This window comes from Peromyscus maniculatus, chromosome 12, assembly GCF_049852395.1.
Source record: "Peromyscus maniculatus bairdii isolate BWxNUB_F1_BW_parent chromosome 12, HU_Pman_BW_mat_3.1, whole genome shotgun sequence".
NCBI classification, from domain to species: domain Eukaryota; kingdom Metazoa; phylum Chordata; class Mammalia; order Rodentia; family Cricetidae; genus Peromyscus; species Peromyscus maniculatus.
In genome coordinates, this window is record NC_134863.1 from 13,670,058 (window position 1) to 13,696,931 (window position 26,874).

The 26,874-nt window shown below is 46.6% G+C and overlaps 1 protein-coding gene across 2 annotated transcripts; it reads left to right on the forward strand.

The window, feature by feature from the left end:
• Positions 1 to 556: 556 nt before the first annotated feature.
• Positions 557 to 25,627, forward strand: LOC102926738 (nmrA-like family domain-containing protein 1). Of its 2 annotated transcripts, none has more exons than XM_076548614.1 (5): positions 557 to 715; positions 13,097 to 13,335; positions 15,716 to 15,962; positions 17,684 to 17,874; positions 24,710 to 25,627. In XM_076548614.1, the coding sequence occupies exons 1-5, from the start codon at positions 676 to 678 to the stop codon at positions 24,887 to 24,889; spliced, it is 897 nt and encodes a 298-aa protein (XP_076404729.1). In that variant the 5' UTR covers positions 557 to 675; the 3' UTR covers positions 24,890 to 25,627. The 2 variants fall into 2 exon arrangements, with proteins under 2 accessions (XP_076404729.1, XP_076404730.1); XM_076548615.1 differs by lacking the exon at positions 557 to 715 and adding an exon at positions 7,412 to 7,497.
• The last annotated feature ends 1,247 nt before the right edge of the window (positions 25,628 to 26,874 follow it).

A 26,874-nucleotide genomic window follows, 5' to 3' on the forward strand; every position in this document is an offset into this window, starting at 1 on the left:
TTTGTTGATGTTCAGTCCCCTTGTGAAAAGCAAGTCAGAGGAGCAGAATACAGTGATGGTACTGTCACCACTGACGTCAGCCCAGGGACAGGACCAGAGTCTAGCTGAGCTTTATTCAAAGGATAAGAAAAGGTAGCAGGCTGACATCTTAAAGGAATGGCCCTCACAGTGCATCCCCTCTTTTAGAGCAGCTAATCCCACCTTCTGCAGGTGGTGGGCACACTCCTGAAATTACTGATGCCTGTACCTCAGTTACTATGGCCCTTGCTTGTCCACCTGGTTATGGCCTCCCTGGGCATCTAGACTCAGGCACTTTCTGACGACTGGGTCTGGGTAATGTTTTTGCACTCCTTCAGGTACCAGCTAGGCTGGAACATTCAGAACAAGTAGCCTATTTAGTTATGTGCGTGCAGATCTCTTTCTAGAAAGGGCATGGTGCACAAGCACCCACCACCACACCCCTGCTCTGCATGAATCGTTACTGGAAAACTGCAGAGTCAGAGTGAGTGAAGGACCTCGTGGAAACAAGAAAGCTTTACCAGGGAGGGGCACTGTACACGGGTGTGGTGCTCCTACCTGCTTATAAATGTCACGCCAGGCGAGAAACGGCACTTCCCGGTTCTCTCTGCTGGCCGGCTGGGCTGCTCTCCATCACCTCTTTCTTTGCCTGGGAACATGGCCGAAAGGAAAATAATCGCAGTGTTTGGAGCAACAGGTAAAAAAAAAAGTATTTTGTTTGTTTGTTTTTTGAGACAGGGTTCCTCTGCATAGCCCTGGCATAGAGAAATTCATGCTAACTTTGCTCACATTTCTGGCTTCCAGGTTTTAGCTTTTGAGGCTCAGAGGGTGAGCAGAACCAACAGCCCTTAGGAACAAACTGAAAGACATCATCGTGTGCTCAGTGTTTTTGATGTGAGCAGGTTAACTTGACTTTGTGAAAACCTACCCTTAGAAAGGTAAAGATAAAGATAGTCTTCCCCATCATTGACTTACTTCTTAGTGCAGGTCTCTTTTGAAACTGAGCTCAGCCTGGGGTACCGCTCCCACTCACCGCTGGATAAGCTGCAGAAGCAAGCAGGAAGCAGGGAATGTGGAAGCCTGGCCACCACCACCCTGACATGAGAAGCCTGTGCCTTTTAAACCAGCCTCCACTTTTCCACTCTCCCCCAACAGTTTGAGCCATCTTGGCAAATTGTTAATCAAATCAGTTGAGACCTATACCCCCAGCCTCTTAATGACCCCTTTGAAAATGTCAGCATATGGTGTCTCACGCCAAGGAAAATACAGTCTTGGTTAATGTCCTCCAAAAACCTCCTCCCCAGTGAGAACTCCTAGACCACTGGCTTTCCTTGCCGCTCCCCTTTTCTTTTTAAATTGTTTATTGTAGTACAGTGTGTGTGTGTGTGTGTGTGTGTGTGTGTGTGTGTGTGTGTGTGTGTGTGTATGAGGGAATTGTGCAGGTTGTGATCCTGGACTTGGAAGCAAGCCCTTTATCCACAGAGCCGTTCTGCTGGCTCTTCCTTGCTGTTTTTCAACTGCATACCCCTCTAGAGTTTTTGCACCTGCTCCCCCAGCCTAGAAAGATCTTTCCTGTCACTCACTCTGTTTTCTCCCACACAGCATTCAGGGATCCGTTCAGATGTCACCTTCATGGGTGTTTCCAGACCTCCATTTAAAACATGAGATTTTGCTCTAGCCAAGTCACCATCTGGATCCTCCCTACCTTGACCAGTCTTTCCTGTCTTTCCACACTGGATAACAAACTCCACATGGCCAGGGAGGCAGGTTACCCATGTGCCAAAAAGAAAGAAAATGAAGAAGGAAAAGAAAAACAGGCTGGGGACTTTCGAGATGGTACACGCCTTTAATCCCAGCCCTTGTGAGGCAGGCAGATCTCTGTCAATTCCAGGCCAGCCTGGTTTACATATAGAGTGCTGTGCCAGGCCAGCCAGGGCTACAGAGTGAGACCATATCCCTAAGACAAAAACAAAAGCAGAGTATGGCGAGAATGTTTTTCCTGAAAGACAAAAGTCATGGAAAGATTTTGAGCAGAGGAATTGGCCTAAGTTTTCTGGAGAGGCTAAGAAGGAAGTCTGGTAAGCAGAGAGCATTGGGAACCTTCTCAGGGGCAGGCTGGTGCCTGTGGGCTCAGGTTCACTGAGATTTGCTCCGCTGCTGGGGGAGGTTCTGGTCGCTGTGCAAACACGCCATTCTGAATGGGTGCCATCTTTATTCAGCTTGCTTTTATGTTCCAGCATTCTGCTCCCACTTTTTTTATAACACACAAATCTTATCTGACTGAAGATTTTGTTGTTTTGTTTTGGTATTTTTTGTTTTTCAAGACAAGGGTTCTCTGTGTAGCCCTGGCTGTCCTGGAACTGGCTCTGTAGACCAGGCTAGCCTGGAACTCACAGAGATCTGCCTGCCTTTGGGATTAAAAGTTTGTGCCACCACTGTCCAGTGGCAAGTTACTCTTAAAACAAATCCTAGTCCTTCCCTCAAGTCATCCTGGTTTTTAAATAAATTTATTTAAAACAAAGAGTGAAAAAAGAAAATAGAAAAGAAAATCAGCTGGGTGTTGTGTTAACATGCTCCTGACATCCCAGCACTTGGGAGGCAGAGGATTTAATGTAACCCACAGTGTCCTTGAATAGCATTCAGGGCTCCGTTCAGATGTCACCTTCAAGGACACTGTGGGTTACATTAAATCCTGTCTCAATGAAAGCAAAAGCAGAACACCAACCAAACCAAAAAGAGAAAGAAATCAGACGCAGTTTTTTGTTGTTTGGTTTTTCAAGATGGGTTTCTCTGTGAAACAGTCATGGCTGGTCTGGAACTCACTTTGTAGATCAGGCTGGCCTCGAACTCAGAGATCTGTCTGCCTCTGCCTCCTGAGTGCTGGGATTAAAGGCGTTCGCCACCACTGGAGATGCAGTTTTCACGAGATTTAAGTGTTAGGCTCAGAGCTCTGGAGACTCAGTCAATATCCTTGGACTCTGAGAAATTATTTTCTAAGATAGTTTCCACACTTTCATTTTGAAATTCCTCAGTCTCCTCACATTTCTTTTTTATTTTCTATTTGTCTGTCTGTCTAAACCACTCCAATTTTGGGCTATGTGTCAATTTCATGTCTCTTTAGGGTTTTTTGTTTGTTTGTTTGTTTTAGATAGGGCCTCGCAGTCTGCGCTAGCTTCAGACTTGCAGTGTGGCTGAGGCTGGCACTGAACTTCTGATCTCCGGCTGCTGCTTTCTGAGTGCTGAGTCACGGCTGTGCACTGCCACACAAATCTTCCCTTTTGAAACTTTATTTCCGTTATAACACACTGAATTTCTTGGAGATTCTTCTCTAGAACACCTCTCCCCCTCCCCCCGTGTGTCTAAGTTTTTGAGACAGGATCTCTTGTAGCCCAGGTGGACCTTAACACTTACTGTGTAAGGATGACTTAACACTGATTCTCCTGCTTCAATATCGTGAGTGCTGGGATTACAGGCGCGAGCTTTCCATCCCAGGTGTTGTGATATATTATGCGGGGACTCCAAGGGTGTCCCGTGCATGCGTGCAGGGAAACATGCTGGCATGCTGGGCAGATGCAGCAGTGGGCTGACGGGCGGCCCACTCTTGAGGGCATGGCAGTGGGGGGGCGGGTGAACATTCACAACCCAGAGGCTGCATCTGTGCAGGAATGGTTTATTATAATAGAGAGATGAAGAGAAGACAGGAAAGAGGGAGAGGAGAGGGAGAGAGAGAGGGAGGGTCGAGGGGTGCACACCTCATGGGAGTGGAGAGAGAGAAAGAGGAAGGGGCAAAGCTTTTCCTGAAGAAGAGGCTTCTACCTCAAGATGCAGGGCAGCCCCAAGGGGCAGGATTCCAAGGGGGCAGGTCAGCATATTAACATTCCTCCTTTTTAATTATTATAAAAAGAGGTGAGTTATGGGAGCAAGTGGGGGAACAAGGGCGCTGAATTCTTGTGGCTACTTCAAGCTGACAAGGGGCGAAGTGGGGAGGGGGGAACCGGGAGTCATGCAAAGCAGAAGATCTCAGGAACGTTCCTTGAGGGAGCTGAGGAGGCAGGTTGCAGCAGTGGTGTTCCAGGAGCAGGGGTGGGGGAGGTGGGGGGAGATGGCACACCAAATTAGGGGTATAGAAGTCATGGCATCTGCCATTTGCTCAAAAATAGATGGAGTCAGAAATGGGCTTTGGAGACTGTTAGTTTTCATCAGACCAGATTTCTTGATGCAGTAGCAAAACTTTTCCCAGGAGTCTGTAGTTATCTGTAAGACAGCTGGAATGGATTTATATCATGGCAACAGGGTTACAAATCCACTTAAGGAATCTTAAGAACTCTTTATAGTCAATGTTCTATCAGTTTATCAAAGCTACATTTATCAGTATTAAAACTTTGAACCTCTTGAGTTATATCTGAAACCAGGCTATCTTGTACCATGAAGTCTGTGAATGAGGCATACCTGTCTGTAATTGGAGAGTATATATATATATATATATATATATATATATATATATATATATATGTGTGTGTGTGTGTGTGTGTGTGTGTGTGTGTGTGTGTGTGTGTGTAGCAGGAATCTTAAAAGTTCTTATTAATAAAACAAACCTGGAGCCAAGTATTGGGGTGCAATGCTGGATGATCAGAGAGACAGAACAAGCCACAGCTATCTCTCACCTTGCCAATTTCTCAGCTGGTCCTGTTTCCTCAGACTGGAAGCTTCTGTGTCCTCATCCAGAATGAATCTCAGCTGAACTGTGCTGCTGGAAAGCCTGAAGCTTAACCAGCCACATGCTTAACCAGCCACATGCTTAACCAGCCAAATGCCTCTAGTTTCTGGTCCTCACGCCTTATATATATCTTTCTGCTTTCTACCACCATTCCCTGGGATTAAAGGCTGGCTTTTTGGGATTAAAGGTGTGTGTCACCATGCTTTGGCTATTTCCAATGTGGCCTTGAACTCACAGAGAACCAGAGGGATTTCTATCTCTGGAATGCTAGGATTAAAGGTGTGAGTGCCACCATTTTGTAGCCTTTGTATCTAGTGGCTGTCCTCTGACCCCAGATAAATTTATTAGAGTACACAATATTTTGGGGAACACAATACCACCACATTATGATCTTGGGATTGGGGCTGTTAAACTGATTCCCTAGTCATCAAACATCGTCAGATCTGAGAAGGATAAATTTAGAAAGTGAGACAGCTTTCCAGCTCCCTGGGCAGCAATCCCAAGTCTCTCCATGGTCACTGGGAAAGGGGACAGAAGCCCCAAAGGCAGCACTTGTTCAGCTGATAAGCCCAGAAGATCTGACAGATTTTTTTCTGTGGAGTAGAAATTTGGGGAGACTGACCCACCTTGACTGCAGTATGGGGCACTCGGTTCTCTGTTGTTCCTCTTATTTGCAGTCTGGACAGGAACTCAGCTTTTCACTGTGTGGCCAGCCTTGCCATGAGCTTCTGGGTGGAAGTTCTTCTGCGGCCATCCATCTTCTTGGAGGAGATACAGGATGCTGCCAGGAGCTGACCTGTCTCTCTATCATAAAAAGGCTTTGATATTAACTGCCATATTCTCAGATCTCTACAGGTGTTTGAGGACTAGGGGAACAAAATCTGTCAGATGTATTATAACTTTGAGAGCATATCTATGACTTAAGTCTGAATATACAGGTTTCCCAGTTAGTTACAGCTTAATGAAGTTAGCAAAAACGGGGGGGGGGGGGTGTGATCTCTGAGTACAGCCAGATTATTATACTGAAATCCAGATCATAGAAAAGCAATTAACGAGCAACCAAGAAAAATTTTAAATCCTTTTAAAATCCTGAGCTTGTCCCCCAAAGCATATCAGAATTGTATTAATGTTAAAATCTGAAATTTAAAATCTTACTATAACAATAACACCTGCATGTGGTTCTGCTGATGCCCTGGAGGGCAGTGCATACCTCTCTGGACCCCGCCCACACTAGCAGCAGCGGAGGAATGAACGGGCAGGCCCAGACTGGACTTCCCCCTCCCCAGATGGCTGGAGCCTGAGAGAGGCGGCTGGGGAATGCCAGGTCAAGGCTGGAGGACTTTCCCTCAGCCCATAAAACAATGGAGAAACAATGTGTGGTGGGAGGTGATTCTCTAACCTCCCTCCATACCAATGGCCTGAGCACCGGGCACCCCGCCCACACTGCCCTTAGTGAAGATGGGGGTGAGGACACCTGACCTGCCTGTTTTGACCTTAGCCAAGATGGCAGCTAGACCACATGGTTGCCCTTATTTAAGATGGTACCACCCGATCACGTGATCGCCCCTATCAACTATGGTGCCTGACCAATGTGTTCATGTTTGTTTTTTGTTTGTTTGTTTGTTTCTGTCAAGACAGACTGAACAGATAAGGAACAGGTAAAGTGAAGCATTTACAAGTTAGTCAGAAACGCCGGGCGGTGGTGGCGCACGCCTTTAATCCCAGCACTCGGGAGGCAGAGCCAGGCGGATCTCTGTGAGTTCAAGGCCAGCCTGGACTACCAAGTGAGTCCCAGGAGAGGCGCAAAGCTACACAAAGAAACCCTGTCTCAAAAAACCAAAAAAAAAAAAAAAAAAAAAAAACAAGTTAGTCAGAAACAAGTTAACGTGGCCATCTCTCAAGCCCTGGGAGCAGCAGAGGAAAGTGGGGCTGATGGAGGGAGGAGCTACTTGGCTCTGAGCAGTAGAGGAGCGGCCAGTAATGCAGGAGAAGGGCTCAGAGCCAAAATCCTGAGGGTGGGACAGGAGGTCCTGGAAACAGAGTTAAGGGACAGAGGGAAAAGATTTAAGAGAGAAAATCACAGACAAGGAGAGGAATTAGCAGCAAGGGACAGGCAGAGAGAGAGAGCTTTTCCTGGCGGGCAATTTTACGCGTCTCAGAAAGGAACCTGGTAACAGGTGATGATGTAACCGCTTAGCAGAGGCTGGAGTAGCGTGGGGAGTTGGCGATGAGGAAGGAGCTGGGATAGGGTAGGAACGAAGTATATATAACAGCACAAGATAGCCAATGGACCATCGTCACAGAGGCTATGGGCCATAAAACTGAGTGGGCACAGGCTGCCTCCATATGCCGCCTCATAGGGGCTGGGGCCGAGGGGTTTAGAGCCTGAAAGACATGTGGTACCAGGGAGAGAAGTGAGACTGACCTCCAGCATCCCGGAGAGTCAGCGAAAACTAATGAACTTCGCAAGACAGCCAATGCACTGTCGGCACAAAGGCTATGGGCCATGGAGGGCACAGGCCGCCTCAATATCCTGCCGCATAGGGGTGAGAGCCGAGGGGCGATGAGCCCCCAAGACAGGTGGTGCAGGCACTGTGATGAGGGGGATCCTCAGCTGTGGAAAAATGGCCAAAGGGGAGGCTTACTGAAGCACGCGTGCGTACGTGCGTGCGTGCGGGGAGGGGTGGGGGGTGGGGTGGGGTGCCACGGGACACGAAGACGATGATACATGACATTTATCAATTATGCCGGTGTTGGATGCAGTGAGTGTTGAAGGTTCCAGGGCTCCTAACGTGTTTCAGGCTGATGGCAGGCAGGAGAATGTTATAATATGTTATTCGGGGACCCCAAGGATATCCCCCACATGCAGGAAAACATGCTGCCATGCTGGACAGATGCAGCAGCGGGCTGGCAGGCAACCCATTCCATGCGGGGCATGGCGGCAGGTGGACATTCACAACCCAGACACTACATCTGCACAGAAATGGTTTATTATGTTAGAGAGATGAAGAGAAGATAGGAAAGAGAGGAAGAGAGATGGGGGGGGGGTCGAGGGGTGAACACCTCATCGGAATAAGGGGAGGAAGGAAGGGGCAGAGATTTTGCTTAAGAAGAGGCTTCTATGTCGGAAAGCAGGGCGGCCCTGCGGGGCAGGATTTCAAAGGGGCAGGTCAGAGTATTAACACCAGTTTGATGTGGTGCTGGGAACTAAACCCAGGGTTTTGTGCATGCTTAGTCGGGGTTACCATTGCTGTGATGAAACACCATGACCGAAACAACGAGGCGGGGGGGTGGGGGTGGGGGTGGGGTGGTGGTTATTTGGCTTACTGATCATCACTGAAGGCAGGCAAGACAGGAACTCAAGGAGGGCAGGAACCTGGAGTTAGGTGCTGATGCAGAGGCCATGGAGGAGCCTGCTTACTGGTTTGCTCCCCATGGCTTGCTCAGCCTGGTTTGTTTTTGTTTTTGTTTTTTTTTCAGAACCCAGGACAACTAGCCAGAGGTATCCCTGCCTACCATGGGTTGTGTCCTCCCCCACTGATGACTAATTAAGAAAATGCCCTACAGGCTTGCCTGGCTACATCCTGATCTTATGGAGACATTTTCTCAGTCGGGACTTCGGTGGTGAAATAGGCAAACAGTACCATCTGAGCTACATCCTCAGTTCTCCAGAAACTTTAAAAAAAAAACCCTGAAGTTTAGAAGTTTGTCTTTGGGTTTCACTGTGATGTTCTCATCTCTACATCATACATTTGTTCTCATTCACCACTCCCGTCTTTACCCATCAACCTTACTGTGTGTGTGTGTGTGTGTGTGTGTGTGTGTGTGTGTGTGTGTGATGTGAACAGTGAGCAATGAACATGGATGTGGAAATGTCTCGGCAGCATGTTGCCTATGTTCTTTAGATGGATACCCAGAAGTGGTACAGCTGAGTCACATGGTAGCTTTACATATTTTTTTTCAATTAGCTTAACTTATTTATCTTATGTGTATATTTGTGTGTGTGCATGTCAGTATGTGCGTATTCCATGGCACACTTGTGGAAGTCAGAAGACAACTTGCAGGAGTCAGCTCTCAACTTCCACCACGCAGATCTTGGGGATTAAACTCAGGTTGGCTGGATTGGCAGTAAGTACATTTAGCTGCTAAGCCATCTCACCATCCCCATTTTTAACTTCTTGAGAAGCCTCTATGCTGATTTCCATGGTGGTTAGAGCAGTTTACATTCCTGCCAATGGAATACAAAGGTTCCCCTTGCCCCACATCCTGCCTCCAGCATCCGTCCGCATTTGTTGTCTTGATGACAGCCATTCTCACTGGTGTAAGACAGAGTCTCAAGCAACACTAATTTGCATTTCCCTGATGGTTATGTATGCTGAATGCTTTTTCAAATATTTATTGGCCCTTTGTATTTCTTCTCCCATCCACATACCAATCAGGTCCCACTCTGCTTAGGTTCCAAGATCAGATGAGACAGGCCGAGTTCAGGGTGGTGTGGTTGTAGACTATTTCTTCTTTTGAGAACCTTCTCTTTAGTTTGTTCGCCTATTTATTGATTAGGTATCTTTTTATGTGTTTAGGTTTTTGATTTTTTTTCATATATTCTGGCTATTAATCCCTTGTCTGATATATAGTTGAGAAAGATTTTTTTCCCTCACTTTCTTTTCTTGGCTATGCAGAAGGCTCTTAATATCTGTTTGTTTTGTTTGTATTGAGACAGGTTTCTCTGTGTAGCCCTGGCTGTCCTGGAACTCACTGTAGATCAGTCTGGCTTCGAACTCACAGAGACCCACCTGCCTCTGCCTTCTGAGTGCTGGGATAAAGGCGAGTGCCACCAACGTCCGGCAGTATCTTGTAATCTCATCTGTTGATCCTTAGGATGAGTTGCTAAAATCCTGGCATCCCTGCAGAAAGGATCTAGCCTTGAACTTACAAACGATGGGGTATAGACAAGTATCACTATGTCTGACTTTTGTAAAATTGTTCTCAGCTTCCCTTCTTGTGGGATCCACGTGATGTATCACTGATCTAACCCTAGAGGAAGAACTACCATTTCACAAGCTGGCTTTGCCTCAGGAGGTGGCCAGTAGCAAATTGGTTAAGGGTGAATGAATAGGTAGCCAAATTTACCAGATGTTTGAGAAAAGCCTCCCCATGAAAATTAAAACTAAAACAAACTGATAAAAAGAAAACAGAATCAGTAAAGGGGAGGGCATGGTTGAAAAACAGAATGAGCACTCAATGGGCTGTGGTGTAGTTCATTGGTGGAATATTCAAGTCTCAGAGTCGGCAGGGTGTGGTGACAAACTCCTGTAATACCAATACTTGGAAAGTAGAGGAAAGAGGGTCAGGAGCTCAAGATGAACTTGGATGCATTTGTGAGTTCAAGGCTATTCTAGACTACAGGAGGCCCTGCTCAACAACAACAACAACAACAAATCCCCTAAGAAACAAGAAAGCTGAGCATGGTGACACTGGCCTGTAATGCCAGAGTGCAGGAAGCTGTGACAGGAGGATTGCTAGAAATCCAAGGCCAGCCTGGGCTACATAGCTAGTTCCAGGGTAGCCAGGGCTACAGAGTGAGTGCTGGGCCAATTTAGCAAGATCTTCTGGAGGGAAAAAACGCTGAGTGTGGTGTTGCATGTCCTTAGTCCCAGCACTTGGGGCAGAGGTAGGTGGATCTCCCTGAGTTTAAGGCCAGCCTGGTCTACATAGCTAGTTCCAGGTTAGCCAGGGCTAGATAATTAGACCCTGTCTCAAAAACAACAACAACAACAACAACAAAAAAAAAACAAACACAAACAGTAAAAAGAAAGCAGGCTGAGCAAGCCATGACGAGCAAGCCAGTAAGCAGTGTTCTTTCATGGTTCTGCTTCAGTTTCTGCCTCTAGGTTCCTGCCTCTAGGTTCCTACCTTGAGTTCCTGCCCCGACTTCCCTCCATGGTGGTGTGTGACCTGAGAGTTGTAAGATGAAATAACTCTTTCTTCTCAAGTTGCTTTTGGCCATGGTGTTTTATCATAGCAATAGAAACCCTTAACAAAGGCAGAAATTAGTACCAGGATTTTGGAATATTACTATGACAGACCAGATCATGTTTTTGAGATGATTGTGAAAGGAGTTGGAAACTCTGGGCTAGAAAAACTACTGAGTGCTCCGTGCTTAGTGAGCTGTTATGGGAATTTAGACGATAAGGTTGAAAGCAGTGCAGACAGAGGAAGAAGGCTTGTGAAGTCTCAGAGGGAAGTTGCAGTGTCCCTTAAAGACTTGATGGGGCTGTCTGATATTTTGAATTAAGAAATCTGTGGGCCATTAAGAATTAATGGATTAAGACTCTGTGGGTGTGGTGCTTTAATCCCAGCACTCGGGAGGCAGAGGCAGGTGGATCTCTGAGTCCGAGGCCAGCCTGGTCTACAGAGTGAGTTCCAGGACAGATAGGACTACACAGGCGAAAGAAAGAAAGGAAAGAAAAGAATCTGTGGTTCTGGTCAGCTGGGGCTGAAGAACCAGCCGTGATTAAGAAGAGAGCAGCATCACTGATTTGAAATCTTCATTGAAGTGTTTCCTCAGAGTCAGCACACAGAGGCTGTGGTTCAGAGCGGTCAAGGTGCTGTAGCCCAACTTGGTACTATGTAAGAGTCTTCCCAGGTGGTGAGAGTTTTGAAAGCATGAAGGGGTGGGTCATGGAGAGCAGCTGAAGCTTGGTCCTGCTGGAGTCCAGGAGAGACCATTGAAGATGCAGCCACAGTTGCAGTAGAGGAGAGGTTGAGGCTTGATACTATGTCGCCAGTCAGAGCCCCTGAAGCCAAGAGGCTATTGGCGAAGGTGCTGCCCAGCTGCGACAGAACCAGCTGCGGCAGAAACACCCGTATTTTAGAGACGTCAGTACCATGGAAGGACCACCAAGGACAGCAGCAGCTGTGGTGTGGAGCCTGCCTGAGTCTGTGAAGTGTTCTGTGTCTCACTATGTGTAGATGGCAGAGCCTGAGAGGAGGAGCTACTCAAGCCCCTTGCAGCCAGAATGTCCGACATGGTGTGTGCTACACAGCTGGACTTCAGTTTTGCTTTGAATGCAACTGTTTCCTGGTGTAAAAAAGTATGTGACTTAATTTTAACATTACAGGAACCCAGTCATGAGACCTTGCATATTTTAGAGAGACTTTGAACTTCTGAAGAGACTAAACTCCCCCACCCCCACTCCCCCATTCCCACCCAAACCCCACCTCCGCCCCAGACAGGGTTTCTCTGTGTAGCTTTGCGCTTTTCCTGGATCTTGCTCTGTAGACCAGGCTGGCCTGGAACTCACAAAGATCTGCCTGGCTCTGCCTCCTGAGTGCTGGGATTAAAGGCGTGTGCCACCACCACCCGGCTCTGAAGAGACTAAACTTTTAACTTGTATTTTTTTTAATCTTGATAAATTTTTTGTTTAATTCTTTTATTTTATTTATTTATGTACATGGGGGCACACACCACTGGACATATTTAACTTGTAAATTTTAAAGATTGTGGGACTTTTAAAAGGTGGAATGTGTTTTATATTGTGATGTTGATATTAATATGAGATCTTGGAGATAAACAAGAAAGGAAAGGTTATAGTTGGTAGTGATGCATTTTTGTGTCTAGTCGACAAGACATCAGTTGTGCTGGTTGGGTTTTGCCAACTTGACCCAAACAGGCAGAATCCAAAATGGCTAGCCTCCCAGGGCAGTAGACAGGTGCAAAGAACTATCCAGGACAGGCCTCCAGTCCCTCTGATGGAGAAATCCAAATGTCAGTAACCCAGCACAGCACCTGGCATATATTCAGAGAACACAAATTAGGTGATTAGATGATCCTATTACAATTCATCATGGATGACAAACAAACAACAACAGCAAAAAGGAAAACTTATAGAAGTTTTCAAAATGTTTTATAAATATAGACTAAGCTTGGGAAGGTAGAGCTCAGTAGTAAAGCATTTGCTAAGCATATGTGAAGCCCTGGGTTAATCCTCAGCACCGGAAAAATTTGAATAGACATAAATATTATATATAACTGGAGAGAGAGAGAATCATTCAAGGGGTGGGAACTAAAAACAAAAAAACCCTTAGTATCTATGTCTGCATAATAGTGTTTAATTGTTTAATTGGAGGTCTGCACTTGACCATGTGGCCTGCTTTTTCCCTCCAGCCTCTCCTGGTCCTCTCCCTCTTATGGTCTGGATAGTTTGAAAGGCATGGGATACCTAAAGTTCCCCGTGGTGCCTCCAGAAGTGGGGTCCTTCAGTAATAGCTCCATGTGCAGCTGAAATCTTCTAGTGAGTGGGTTTTTTGTTTGTTTGTTTGTTTTCTGATCCTGTGTTTCTTCTTTTCCTGACCTTGCAGGGGCTCAGGGTGGCTCTGTGGCCAGGTCTATTCTGGAGAACAAACATTTCGCACTGAGAGTACTGACCAGGGATGTGACTCGGAAAAACGCCCTAGAGTTTCAGGACCTCGGTGCTGAGGTGGTCAGATGTGACCTGGATGACGCCGCATCTGTGGAAGAGGCCTTGAAAGGGGCCCATGGAGCCTTTGTGGTGACCAACTTCTGGGACCATCTCAGCAAAGAGAAGGAAGTGTGTCAGGTGGGAGCCGAAGCATTCCTTCTTTACCCCCTGAAGTCCCTTCCTCTTCCCCCACCCACTTCTGTCCTAGTCTCAGTTTGGGCCCCACAGTAAGCCTTGCTCTGCAACATTCTCTTGGCATGTAGGAAATATATGCAATTTAGGTACTTGCTGAGGGTTGGTATTTGAGAAGAGTCGCTTCATAGAGCCAGCCGTGAAATCCTCCACATATTACTGTTTGCAGGAGGAGGGCAGGGATGCCCCACATACATTGAGGTTACTTGGATAGCAAAGGGGAGGATAAAATATGATCAGTATATTTATACTTCAAGCAGAGAATACGGGGATGAATTAGTAAAGGGTACAAAGAAAAAGAAATAAGCAAGCAGGTAAATGGAGTAATAGCTCCAGGGTAAGGAGGGTTTGTGGGGGAAGTGTGTAAACCGGTACTATGTGCTGTGACTCAGCTCTGCTGTGTGTGTGTGTGTGTGTGTGTGTGTGTGTGTGTGTGTGTAGCACTGAGCAGAGATCACACCCCAGTCACACAGTGGGATGAGGAAAAAAGGCAATTGTGCCTTTGCACAGCAGTGGAAGAGAGTTTTGTGCATGTATAAGATGTGCTACATCTTTACTGTTAGAGACATGCTAGGTTGACAAGTTTTAAAAAACGAGGCATGCAGCGTAAACATGTTTTCTCAAGGTTAGGGAGCTGAGAGATGAAAATGCTTACCCTGCCGTGTATTAACCAGCATGCAGAGGCAGCAAACTGGCTTTCATTTGTTACTTGTTTTTGTTTTTGTGTAGGCTGACTTTGTATTAGTAGCCCAGGCTGGTCTCCAACTTACAGCAATCCTCCTGTCTCAGCCTTCCAAATGCTGGAATTATAGGTGTGAGCCATTACAGCCAGCCTAGAACTGTTTTCTTTTAGATTACAGGATCTATCTTCCTGTGAAAATTCCCTCCTCTTGCCTCTGTGTGTATGTATGTGTATGTGTGTGTGTGTGTGTGTGTGTGTGTGTGTGTGTGTGTGTGTAAATTTGAAAAACTTATCAAATTTTTAAAAAGTTATGGAGAGCATCAGCTACCTGTAGAAATGACAAAATTCAGGAAAGTAAATAATGGGTCGAGTTGTCCTGGGAATGCTTGTGGAATTGGTCGTACCGCTTAATGTTTCCCGGATTAATTTCAGAATGTCACAGTATTAGGTTCTGGGAGGGCGTGTGCCAGATGCTCTGCCACTGAACTCCACCCTCAGCCCTTTAGTTTTTAACTTTTTATTTTGAGACATGACCTTACCATTTGCCCCAGCTAGTTTGAATTCAATCTGTAGCTCAGGAAGACTGAATTTGTGATCTTCCTGCCACAGGCACCCAAGTAGTTGGCATTTCAGGTCTGTGCTATTAGGTGCAGTTTCCATACCTGCCCCCAGCCCTTAAAAGTATTTCTTGAGCCAGGCAGCGATGGCGCACGCCTTTAATCCCAGCACTCGGGAGGCAGAGGCAGGTAGATCTCTGTGAGTTCAAGGCCAGCCTGATCTACAGAGCAAGATTCAGGACAGGCACTAAAACTACACAGAGAAACCATGTCTCAAAAAACCAAAAGAGTATTTCTTGAGTTTTTTTTTTTTTTTTTTTTTTTGAGACAAGGGTTCTCTGTGTAGCCCTGGCTGGCCTCGAACTCAGAGATTTGCCTGCCTCTGCCTCCTGAGTACTGAGTTAAAAGGTGTCGGGCACTACGGCCTGGTGTGTTTCTTGAATTCTAATTCTAATGTTCATGTGCGCGCGCGCGCGCACACACACACACACACACACACACACACACACACACACACGCGCACATGCGCATGCACACCCCAAACCTGAACCTAAAGTTCTGTGTCACTTCTTAGCTTCACATCTCCTGACTGCCACAAGAGGGTTTATAGGTAAGAGTGAGACAGCAACAGTGAGGGAAAGAAAGGGAGTGTGAAGGGGAGGGAGGAGGGGGAGGGAGGAGGGAGAGGGAGGAGGGGGAGGGAGCGAGGGAGGGAGGAGGGGAGCCAGGGAGGAGGGGAGGGGAGGGAGAGAGGAGGGGGAGTGAGGGAGGAGGGTAAGGGAGTGAGGGAGGAGGGTGAGGGAGGGAGGGAGGAGGGTGAGGGAGGGAGGGAGTGAGGGAGGAGGGGAGGGAGGGAGGGAGGAGGGGAAGGGAGAATTGGAAATTTAGAACGTAAAAAAAAAAGAGAGAGAATCCATAAGCGAGGTGTGGGGAGGGGAGGGAAGGAGAGGAGAGTGAGAAAATATACATTTATGTGTATACTATACGGATTCCTCCGTATTCTCCACAAAATGCAAATGGTGTGCAGATATTAGGAAAAAAATATAAATGTATATTTGTGTGCAAAGGATTTAATTTTGACCTTCAGGGAAAGCTGGTGGCAGATGCAGCCAAGCGCCTGGGCCTGAAACACGTGGTTTACAGCGGCTTGGAGAACGTGGATCGGTTGAGCGGGGGCAAGCTGAAGGTTCTGCACTTCGATGGGAAGGGGGAAGTGGAGGAGTATTTCTGGTCCATCGGTGTTCCCATGACCAGCATCCGCTTGGCAGCTTATTTTGAGAACTTCCTCACTGTGTGGAAGCCAGTGAAAAGCTCGGATGGCTACTACACCCTAGGTAAATGCCAGGTTGCAGGGAAGGTCTACCGTCAGCTGTTCCTGCCTCCTTCCTCCCCTCCTGTTTTCCCTCCATCCCCCACTTCCTGCCCCTTTTCAGTAGACACACTGGTTTTCTTGGCCCTATGACCTGTTTAGAGGGCCACTGAACTGTCTTACACTTCCTAGTGACAGGCACACCCCAGAGGCCACCATTGGACCTGGTATGCACACAGGTGTAGATGGAAGTTTCTGACCCACCGTAGCTGCTCCCAAATAATCACTCAGGAACTTAATATTAATTTTAAATGCTTGGCCAATAGCTCAGCTAACTCTTACATTTAAATTAACCCATAATGAAAGACCCTAGCCCTTCAGGCTTTTACCCCCAAGCCTCAGGAAAGGAGAAACTTGAAGCACCAGGAAATGAGAAACTAAAAATCTAGTTACTAAAAATCTAGTAACCTGACTCAGCCATTATTCAACCACCCCTGCCACAATGTAACAATGTAAAAAGATTTCTGTTAAGAGATGTGCTCAACTGTGACTGGGATAGTTGCAAGTGTTCCAGGAAGGACCACTGTGACCTGTATGTAAACTCCACTCCCACCCTGATACCCCCCTTGAGGTTTCAAGAAAAATGTGCACACTGACGTAATTGTATCCCCCTCTGTGATCACTCTGTGATCAGACCATGATCTTATGAAACGAACTTGTATGGGAATTGTAATCTTATGGCTTTTGTGGGTTTTTCCTTTAAAAGCCCCCATGGAGCTGCAGTAAGATGCGACTCTTGCTCTCAGGACAAGAGTTTGCCCTTCTGTACAGAAGCTTAATAAATCCTCGTGCTGTTGCATCAACTGGACTAGAGTCTGGGTCTTGGGGCGCCCACTTGAGACCCTAAACTTTGGGGTCCAACAATATTTCTTATCTACTCTCTGCCAGGTGGCTCATGGCTTGTTACCTCATTTTCTACATGTCCTGCTTCCTTGGTGTCTACTGGCGTCTCCTCAGACTCCATCCTTCTTCCTCCCAGCATTCTCCTCTGGTTCTCCTGCCTAACCTTATTCTGTTCAGCTATTGGCCAGTCAGCTTCTTTATTAAACCAATCACAGTGACAAATCTTCACAGTGTACAAAAGGATTATCCACAGCACACAGGTTGCTTTTCCAGCCCTCCATGATAACATTCCCCATGTTATAGTTAGCATGCTGTCCTCAGGCCTCAGCTTCCTCATGTCTCTTGGGAAAGCTGAATAAGATGACCACTAGGAGTCCTAGCTGTTTTAGCTGACATTCAGCAGCAGTCGAGGACAGGATCCCATCATCAGAGTTAGTAGTCTCCAGGGAGCATAATCTCCCAGGAGACGGTCGCCAGCCTGCTCCAGCACAGACTGCATAGCGTTAGAATGGCCCTGAGTGAAGAGGAAATGGCCACGCCCATACAGGATCCCAAATATTCAGACTGCAGCACTGGTTGTCTCTGAGCCTGTCTCTACGGTGGGAAGAGCTGACATTCCCTAAGGAACCACCAGCTTTTTATAGCCCTGTGAGAGCTAGTGGCTGCATGGGTCCATGCCCTCCATGCCTTCTGTGGTCTGCTCCCCCAGTGACCTCTTCCCACAGCAGCTGCTTTTCATGCCTCTTGTTCAAGTGGTTAGACTTGATGAAGTGACTAGCTTGGGGTGGAGGACCTGCCGAGGACGTGATACTACAGCTTATTTTTATTTGTTTTTGACACTAGCACTGCCCATGGGAGATGTACCAATGGACGGGCTCTCTGTCGCCGATGTCGGAGCAATAGTCTCTAGCATTTTTGCTTCTCCAGAGGAGTTTGTAGGCAAGGCTGTGGGCCTCAGCTCAGAGGCCCTAACAGTACAGCAGTACGCTGACGTTCTGTCCCGAACTCTGGGGAAGGATATCCGAGATGCAAAGGTGAGTTCTTCTATTGTTTGAGACACGGTTGGCTTCTTTTTCATTTTTAAAATTGATTGATTGATTGATTGATTGATTGATTGGTGTGTGTGTGTGTGTGTGTGTGTGTGTGTGTGTGTGTGTGTACATGCACATACCACATTGTGTGTGTGGATGTCAGAGGACAACATGCAGAAGTCAGTTCTTGTAGTGAAGTTTTTTACCAGGACCGCTGGTCAGCTCTGTCCCACCAGCCAGCTCCCAAATAACCACACAGAGACTTATTATTAATTATAAATGCTCTGCCGATAGCTTAGACTTGTTTTTAACTAGCTCCTATAAGTTAAATCAACCCATTTCTATTTTTCACTTGCTGCCACGTGGCTGCTCATGGCTCATGACCTCATTTTGCACATGTCCTGCTTCCTCTGTGTCTGGATGGTAACTCCCTGACTCTGCCCTGCTTCCTCCCAGCATTCTCTCTGCCCCTAGCCATCTGCCAGTCAGCTCTTTATTAACCCATGAGAGTAGTACACGTTTACAGTGAACAACAGGATTATCCCACAGCAAGTTCTCACCTTCTACCACATGTGGCCCACAGGCTGAGCTCAGGTTGTTAGCTAGGCGGTAAGAGCCTTAACTTGCTGAGCCATGGGCCCAAGCAGGGTTTAAGTAGCACAGGCTGTCCTCAAGCTTGATGTAAATACCCCGCCCCAGACCCCCTTGGGCTGGAATCACAGCAGCCGCAGTCACGCCTGGCTCCAAAGGTGAATTCACTGGTGATCGGTGTGACCACAGGAGGCTACCTCAGCTAACATCCCCTTGATCCATACATTCATTAGATTTGTCGGTGGATTTAGAGTGGAACCCAGACTCCCAGAAGAGAATGAAAAGAGTGTGCTATACTAACAAACCTTCACTTCTTTTATGGCTTTATCTCGTTGGCTTTAGGTTAATTGGCTTGCTAATTTAGAATCCGAAGATCAAGGTACAACTTTTTTTTCACCCCGCGCACTGTTCCTACTCCCCTCATTGGCTCTCACTGTGGGTTGGGGAGGCAGGTGCAGGTGGGGGCAGGGAACACAGGCATTCTAGTCTCCCAGCCTCAGCTTCCTCACTTGTAGATTGGCACTACCGTGCCCACCTCAGGGTGCCCTTGTGAAAATGAGACAGGCTATATTTAGTCTATCTTAGTGATGAGCACACAGTAGGGATACATCAAGTACTGTGCCCACTGCTAACTTGGAGGAATTTATAGTGCAATCAGGTGTTAACTGTGTCGTCCTGACTATCTGTAGGTGCCAAGAGGACATTTTGTGCGAGAAATGGGTTTCTCTCAGCTCAGGGTTGGCTCCGTGGTTAAGAGTCTTTTTGCTGTTCTTTCGGAGAGTTGGAGTGTGTCTCCCAGCTTCCACACTGGGAGGCTCACAATCACCAGCTCACAATCACTCCAGCTCTGGGGGGACCTGACATTCCCTTCTGTCCTCCTTGGGCACCCTCAAACACAGCCACATACACATCAACAATAAAATAAATCCTTAAAAAAAGGAATGGGTTTGAAGAGACTCTTGAGGACACTTAGTGAGCTGTCAATCACCGACAGTGCCATGAGTCTCTTAGGAGGCATCTGGTCCAAAATGTGGCAAGGACAGCTCTTCACAGACAAGTGGGAAGAAGGATGGGTACCATTTCCCCACACAGGTGTTGACAGGGTGCGGGATAGAAGAGCCTTTCCTGTGGGTGCAATGACTGACCATAATAGTCAACAGAAACCATATGGCTGGCAAAAGCCTCAATCAAGACTTCATGTGCGGCCCTTGAAGAGAGAGTTATCTACCCTGGGTGTCATCGTTTTGTTTGTAATAAAGATGCCCCAGCAAAGGCAACTTGAGGGGGAAAGGGCTTAGCTGGCTCATACAGTCCACCATGGCTGGAAAGTCACAGTGGTGGGGACTTGAAACAGCCGGTTACATTCCATCCACAGTCCAGAGCAGAGAGCAGCACATTGATTCCTGCACGCCAGTGCCCAGTTTGTTTTCTTCTTTCTCATTCAGCCCAGAGCCCAGCCAAGGAATTGGCTGCCTTCCCTCATTCAGCGTGAGCCTTCTACCTCACATGACCCAATTGAGATAATCCATCACAGGCATGCCCCCTGGCCAAGCTAATCCAAACAGTCCATCATTGAGATGCACTTTCTAGGTGATTCTAGATTGTGTCGAGTTGACAAACTCACCACACCAGTGTGGTGGCTCACACACCCGTAATCCCAGCACTCGGGATGTAGGGGCAAGGAGGATTTTTGTGAGTTACAACCTGAGCTATAGAGTGAGACTGTGTCTCAACATCCCACCCCAGGAGAAAGTTTACTGAAGCCTGGCAGTGGTGGCCTACGACTTTAATCCCAGAACTTGGGAGGCAGAGACAGGCAGATCTCTGTGAGTTCGAGGCCAGCCAGATCTACAGAGCGAGCTCCAGGACAGCCAGGGCTACCCAGAAAAACCCTGTTTCGAAAAACAAAACAAAACAGAAAAGAAAGTGTATTGACCCCAGTTCCTGAATATCCAAATTCCCCTCAGAAATGGAAAGCATATTCATGTCAGCACCAGCAGCTCTTGGTGTAGGGTGTCATTTGGACAGGGGAGTTGGGTAGGGGGCTTTAAATTCTCTCTCTCTCTCTCTCTCTCTCTCTCTCTCTCTCTCTCTCTCTCTCTCTCCCTGGCCGGCCATTCACAGGAGGAGGGGTGTTGGTGGTGATTTTTGTGTGGACTGCCAATTCATGTTGGGTGTTAAGAGTTGTAAGGACAAGCCGGGCGTTGGTGGCGCACGCCTTTAATCCCAGCACTTGGGAGGCAGAGGCAGGCGGATCTCTGTGAGTTCGAGGCCAGCCGGGAGTTCCAGGAAAAGGCGCAAAGCTACACAGAGAAACCCTGTCTCGAAAAACCAAAAAAAAAAAAAAAAGAGTTGTAAGGACACTAATAGATTTTTTTTATTCTGGAAAAACCATGATAGGTGTCAATCAAGACATAAAACAACTATATTTCCAGCCAGATGAACACACCTTTAGTTCCTACACTCTTGAGGCAGGGGCAGTGGATCTCTCAAGGCCAGCCTGGTCTGCAGAGTAAGTTCCAGGGCAGCTAGGGCTACACAGAGAAACCCTGTCTTGAAAAACAAAGAAACAAAACCCAAAACAAAAGAGAACAGCTGTATCTTTGAAACTAGGGTATCTTTGAAACCACACAAAGTTTCATGGAGGAAGTGAGTTCTTCCAAGCCCAAGAAGGCAGTCCTAACTCAAAGGCAGGCTCGTGGGAGGTCTTGCAGGGTCTTGTGCATACATATATTCCCTAGTGGTCCATCTCCTGGGGCATTCACATTGGGTCCTGTTTCCTTTTTCTCTTGATGGTTTGACCTGTATACGGAAGAGACAGAGGGAAGGGGAGGCATATGCATAATGGGATGCAAGGTATATTCATGATTACAGGACTGAGTGAACATAGTTGTGGGTGGCTCTGGATCTTCCTAGCATTTTAGATGGATGCCTGGTCCCTGGAAGTTCTTGGACCATTTATTTGTTTTCTAATGCAGTTGAGGCTTCTCTAGCACCGAAAGTTCTGGGGCACTAGGAGCAGGAAGTTCTACAGGATGGTTAATACTGTTGTCTTGACGGTTAATTCTAGTCTGTCTTGAAGGCAAGCCCACATTCGCCTTCAGGTGGCAAAAAAACGCTTAGGCATTATGTTGATTTTGGGAAGAATGCATCTGGCCACAAGGTGGCGCTCCAGCCCTCCCGGTTTGGTACCCTCGGGCCTCCAACCTGCCCAACTTCTCTAAAGAGGGGGAGCCTGTGGGACTGAGGGATTCAGGGTAAGCAAAGTCCACCAGACTCTCACCAGTTGTTCAGGACTGCCTGAACTGTCCGTGCAAACCCCCGGGAAACACGGATCCCTCAAAAAGTGAGTTGCAAGAGAACAGATCTCAAAAATCCTTTAAAGTCTGCAGCAATAGATCCCTATTTAATGAGATTTGTTAGTTGTCATAGTTACAAGATGACAGTGTGACTTAAAAAGATTTCCATGCTCCTAACATACATTATTCTGTTTTCAAACTCAAAGTTTTAAATATTTCTCTAATTAAACAAAAACGCTCCTTTAAAAATTTGTGTGTGTGTGTGTGTGTGTGTGTGTGTGTGTGTGTGTGATGTGTTTGTATGTTCACATGCATGCAGGTGTGCTGGGAAGCCAGAAGAATGGCTCAGTGTGAGTGATGAGACCCAAACCCAGGTTTTCTGCAAGAGCAGTATGCATTTTTAACCATCTCTCTAGCCCTTATCTTTCTATTTCAAAAATAACAAATGCTTATTAGAGTAACTGAAGCAATTATGAAAAAGAAAAATGTCTAGGCAGTGGTGGCACACGCCTTTGATCCCAGCACCCAGGAGGCACAGGCAGGTGAATCTCTGTTGAGTTTGGAGCCAGCCTGGTCTACAGAGGGAGTTCTAGGACAGCCAGAGCTGTTACACAGAGAAACTCCATCTCAAAAGAAAAAAAAAAAAAAGGAAAAAGAAAATAAAACTCACCCATTAATCTCTGACAGATAACAAGGTCTGCTGGTTTACTCCAATCCCTTTCCAGTACAAGTAATACATACGTGTGTGTGTGTGTGTGTGTGTGTGTGTGTGTGTGTGTTTTATTTAAATTTATTTTATGTACATTGGTGTGAAGGTGTCAGATCCCCTGGAACTGGAGTTACAGACAGTTGTGAGCTGCCATGTGGATGCTGAGAATTGAACCCAGGTCCTCTGGAAGAGCAGCCAGTGCTCTTAAATGCTGAGCCATCTCTCTATCCCCATATAACATACCTATTTATCTATACTTAAAACAACGTTCAATGCCATTTCACTCAATGTTATGAATATTTTTCTATTTTGCTAAACTTCTTCAAATATATTAATATGATAATGTTTTTATTGTTCTGTTGATGGACACATATGTTGCTCTTTAATTTTCTTTCTCTTCCCCTCTCCTGTTTTTTTATTTCTTTGAGATAAGCTGGCCTGGAACTCACTATATAATGCAGACCAGCCTTAGACTCAAAGCAGTCCTCCAAGAGCTGGAACAGGAATTTTCATTATTAAAAATGTCATATGATAGCCGGGCGGTGGTGGCGCATGCCTTTAATCCCAGCACTCGGGAGGCAGAGCCAGGCAGATCTCTGTGAGTTCGAGGCCAGCCTGGGCTACCAAGTGAGTTCCAGGAAAGGCACAAAGCTACACAGAGAAACCCTGTCTCGGAAAACAAAAAAACAACCCCCCCCCCCCCAAAAAAAATGTCATATGATAATCATGGATCTATTGATCTGTTTTGAATTTGGAGGAAGTTTATTGCCAGGCTGAGGTACACCAAGTCCAGGCTCCTCAAGACACAGAAGCCACACAATTGTGGTTGTCCATACATTTTTATTTCTCACACACATTGTTCTTTTCTTTTCTTCTTGGTTTTTTGAGACAGGGTTTCTCTGTAACGGCCCTGGCTGTCATGGAACTCACTTTGTAGGCCAGGCTGTACTCGAACTCACAGAGATCTGCCTGTCTCTGCCTCCCAAGTGATGCCTCCCACTGCCTGGCCTCATGCATATTTTTCTAAGAACAAGGGGAGGGCCAGTGGGATGGCTTTGCAGAGGAGGCAACTGAGAACTCTGATGATCTGAGTTTGATCCCCTGGCCTCACGGGGTGACAGGAGAGAGCTGACTTCTGCAGGTTGTTTGGACCCCCCCACCCTGGTGCTGCACATGCGTGCATACGCATACATATATATGTGGGTGATATATATATATATATATATAGATACAGACACACATATATACATATATACATAAGTACATACAAAATTTTTGTTTTTATTTTTATTTTTTTTATTTATTATTTTATTTTTATTTTTTTGTTTTTTTTCGAGACAGGGTTTCTCTGTATAGCTTTGCGCCTTTCCTGGAACTTGCTTTGGAGACCAGGCTGGCCTCGAACTCACAGAGATCCGCCTGCCTCTGCCTCCCGAGTGCTGGGATTAAAGGCGTGCACCACCACTGCCTGGCCCATACAAAATTTTTAAATTGAGCAAAAAACCAAGTGGAACTGTACGGTCACAGCTCATCTCTGCAGGGAAGGCAGCTTATATTGATCAGATATTAGGAAGGATACCGTGTCTTCAGTAGAGGCAGCTATCTGTTTCTAGTTAGTGTCGGGCAGGAGTCAAGGACAGAGGGCATGTCAGTAAGCATGGGATGTGCTCCATTGTTGTTTGGGCTTGTCTGGTCCTGGCAGAGGCTGGAATGATTGAAGGGGAAAAAAACAAAACAGATCTCTAACCATGAAAGAAGAAAATAGATGGGCTATCAGCTGAGTAAAGAGCCAGCTCGCTGAGGAACTAATGCCTATGGAGGGCAGACCATCCTAGGGGCCTGCTGGGGGGATCCGGGAGAAAAGAAAGATGAAGCCCCCTGAAGATGCTCAGAATTACCTTATCCAGATGCCTGGACCTGAGACTGTCGAGCCTTCAGCATGGTCAGGTGTAACACCACCAACAGGGGCTGCGGCCGGAGCCTGTGAGCAAATCACAGTAACTCAGCAGAGAAGTACTATCTCCACTGAATGGCACACTTAAAGACGATAAATAGTTTCACATAGTTTGGATCAGAATTTACCATCCAATCCGTTCACCAGTCAGTTTTCTGACAAACTGTGTGTGAGAAGTATTTCAGAGTTAAAGAATGTGGGCCTGCATCCCTACAGAGATGAATATGTAAAACTATTTTAAATGCAAACCGTAACATTGACTGCTGTCTTCCTTTTTCTTGAAAGATCACGCCAGAAGCTTATGCGAAGCTGGGATTCCCTGGAGCCGAGGAACTGGCCAACATGTTTCGTTTCTATCAAATGAAACCCGACCGGGACATCAAGCTCACCCATCGTCTGAACCCCCAAATCAGAAGCTTCAGCCAGTTTATCTCAGAGAACCAGGGAGCCTTTAAGGACATGTGAGGAGCCTCGGCTCTTGAGGCTGCATGGTCTCCTCACATCATGCTGTTCTTGCAACACAGCATTGCCCTTTTCAGAGCAGCTAGGTTGAGGAGATGATTGTCTGTACCATCCGAGGGTTCTCCATGCTTTCTCTCCAGGAAAGACACTGCAGTTGAGATTCAACACAGCAATTTCATTCTCTTAAAACTTTCCAGCTAGTGATTAATGGTGGTAGAGCTGTGTGGTGAATTGAGAAGTCCCAGAATGCATTGCCTACTCCAGATCTTTCTGTCCAAGATCCAAGTTGTCAGGGACTCAGAACATCTCCCTTAAATGGGAGGTCACTCAGCTTTCTTCTGAATGAGGGATCCCCTTCTGAAATTTCCCTAGGAGCTTGGTTTTCTCAAAACTTTCAGCAAATGAAAAACAACCTAAATGACCATCAAAAGATGAACAGACAAATACAGTGTTTTATGTATAGGGAAATATTATTTAGCCCTAAAACAGGAATGAAGTACTGATGTATACAACAACATGCTGAGTTTTGAAAACATTGAACTAATTGGAAAAAAACCCAGACAGAACAAGATGCATGATTCCAATTATGAGAACTATCTAGACGAGTACCTTAAAGAGATAGAAAAAGTAGACATGAGACTGGGGCAGGGAGGGAGTGCGTCACTGCTTAATGGTTACAGGGTTTCTATTAAAGTTGATTAAAGAAAAAAGATTTGGACAACAGAGGCCACAGATACACAATATTGTGAATGTAATTATTGCCAATGGATTGTATGCTTAAAATGGCAAGTTTTAAGTTGTATATACTAAGCCACAATACAATTTTTCCAAAATGTAAGTGTTATGGCCCTGAGGGGAAAGGTTTCCCCAATACCAGTGTTACAGCCCCGAGGGGAGAGGGAGGCTTCCTCCATGCAAGTGTTGCAGCTCCGAGGGGAACAGTATCCTGGAGGTTGAGAGCCAAGAAATACCACAAAGTCACCCAGCACCACAAACCTCACACAAGAGATTTACTGGGAAAGACACAAGAGGATGGCTGCCTCCGCTTGGGAGAGAAGCAGCAGAGAACTGAGTGGAGGCGGGCTCACAGAGAGCTTCCGGGGAGGTGGAGCTTTCCGGGGTGAAGATTGGTGGAATTTCAAGTCCTGAGCTTGGGTGGGCTCAGGGATTGGTGGGTTTTCAAAACCTGGAAGGGAGCTTGGACTTTTTAACCCTACACAAACTATTGTAATATTCAAAGATGGCCGAAGATTACATGCAGGGTTTTATGCTGCATGTGATGAGAAGAGAGAGTTGAAAACTGGCCATGCAGTTTTAGTGCAGGGACCCTAAAGGCAGTAGTTCTAATTGTTTTTTTTTTTTTTTAATTATTATTGGTTGATAAGTTTTAGGCCCCCTGAAGGCCTCTCTGCCATGCCATCGCAACAAACTGAATCAGACCAAATTGGAACACCCAGGTTTAATGGGTAAAGTGCTCCCAGGCGATTCCCTGGGCCCCCCACAGAGAGGAGTCTGTTTTCTGGGATGCTGCTTATATACCCTGTGGTGTGGGAGTCAACCTGAGCCTCTCTGGGGGAGGAGCTGTGCTTGGCCGGCTTTGAAGGGGCGGGATTAGGAAAGAGATCTTCCACCAGACTCCTTCCAAACATTAGTGATTGTGGGTATGTGTGTGTGTGTGCGCCACAAAGCACACGGAGGTTGGGAGCACTCTGTGGAGTGGGCCCCTTCCTTCCACCTCCGTGTGTTCCAGGGATCAAACTCTGGTGGGCAGGGTTGGAAATCACCGTTCCTTGCTGAGCCATCTCTCAGTCCCGAATTCTTGCTTTTGGATACAAGCCTGACATGTTCTTGTCTTGTCTTGGTCAGAGGCCAAGAATGCCAGGAGGGAGCTCCGGCTTCTCATCGGGTTTGTCCTTATTGTTCCTGCCTCTGACAGAACCTAAATGAGCACTGAGAAGCTATAAATGAAGATTTGACCGAAACCAAGA

Bases quoted from the DNA above. Each gene is read 5' to 3' on its own strand.
- LOC102926738 (XM_076548614.1), top strand. From the start codon at position 676: ATGGCCGAAAGGAAAATAATCGCAGTGTTTGGAGCAACAG. The intron at 13,336-15,715 runs GTGGGAGCCGAA...TTTGACCTTCAG, and splicing joins AAGAGAAGGAAGTGTGTCAG to GGAAAGCTGGTGGCAGATGC. The intron at 17,875-24,709 runs GTGAGTTCTTCT...TTTTCTTGAAAG, and splicing joins AGGATATCCGAGATGCAAAG to ATCACGCCAGAAGCTTATGC.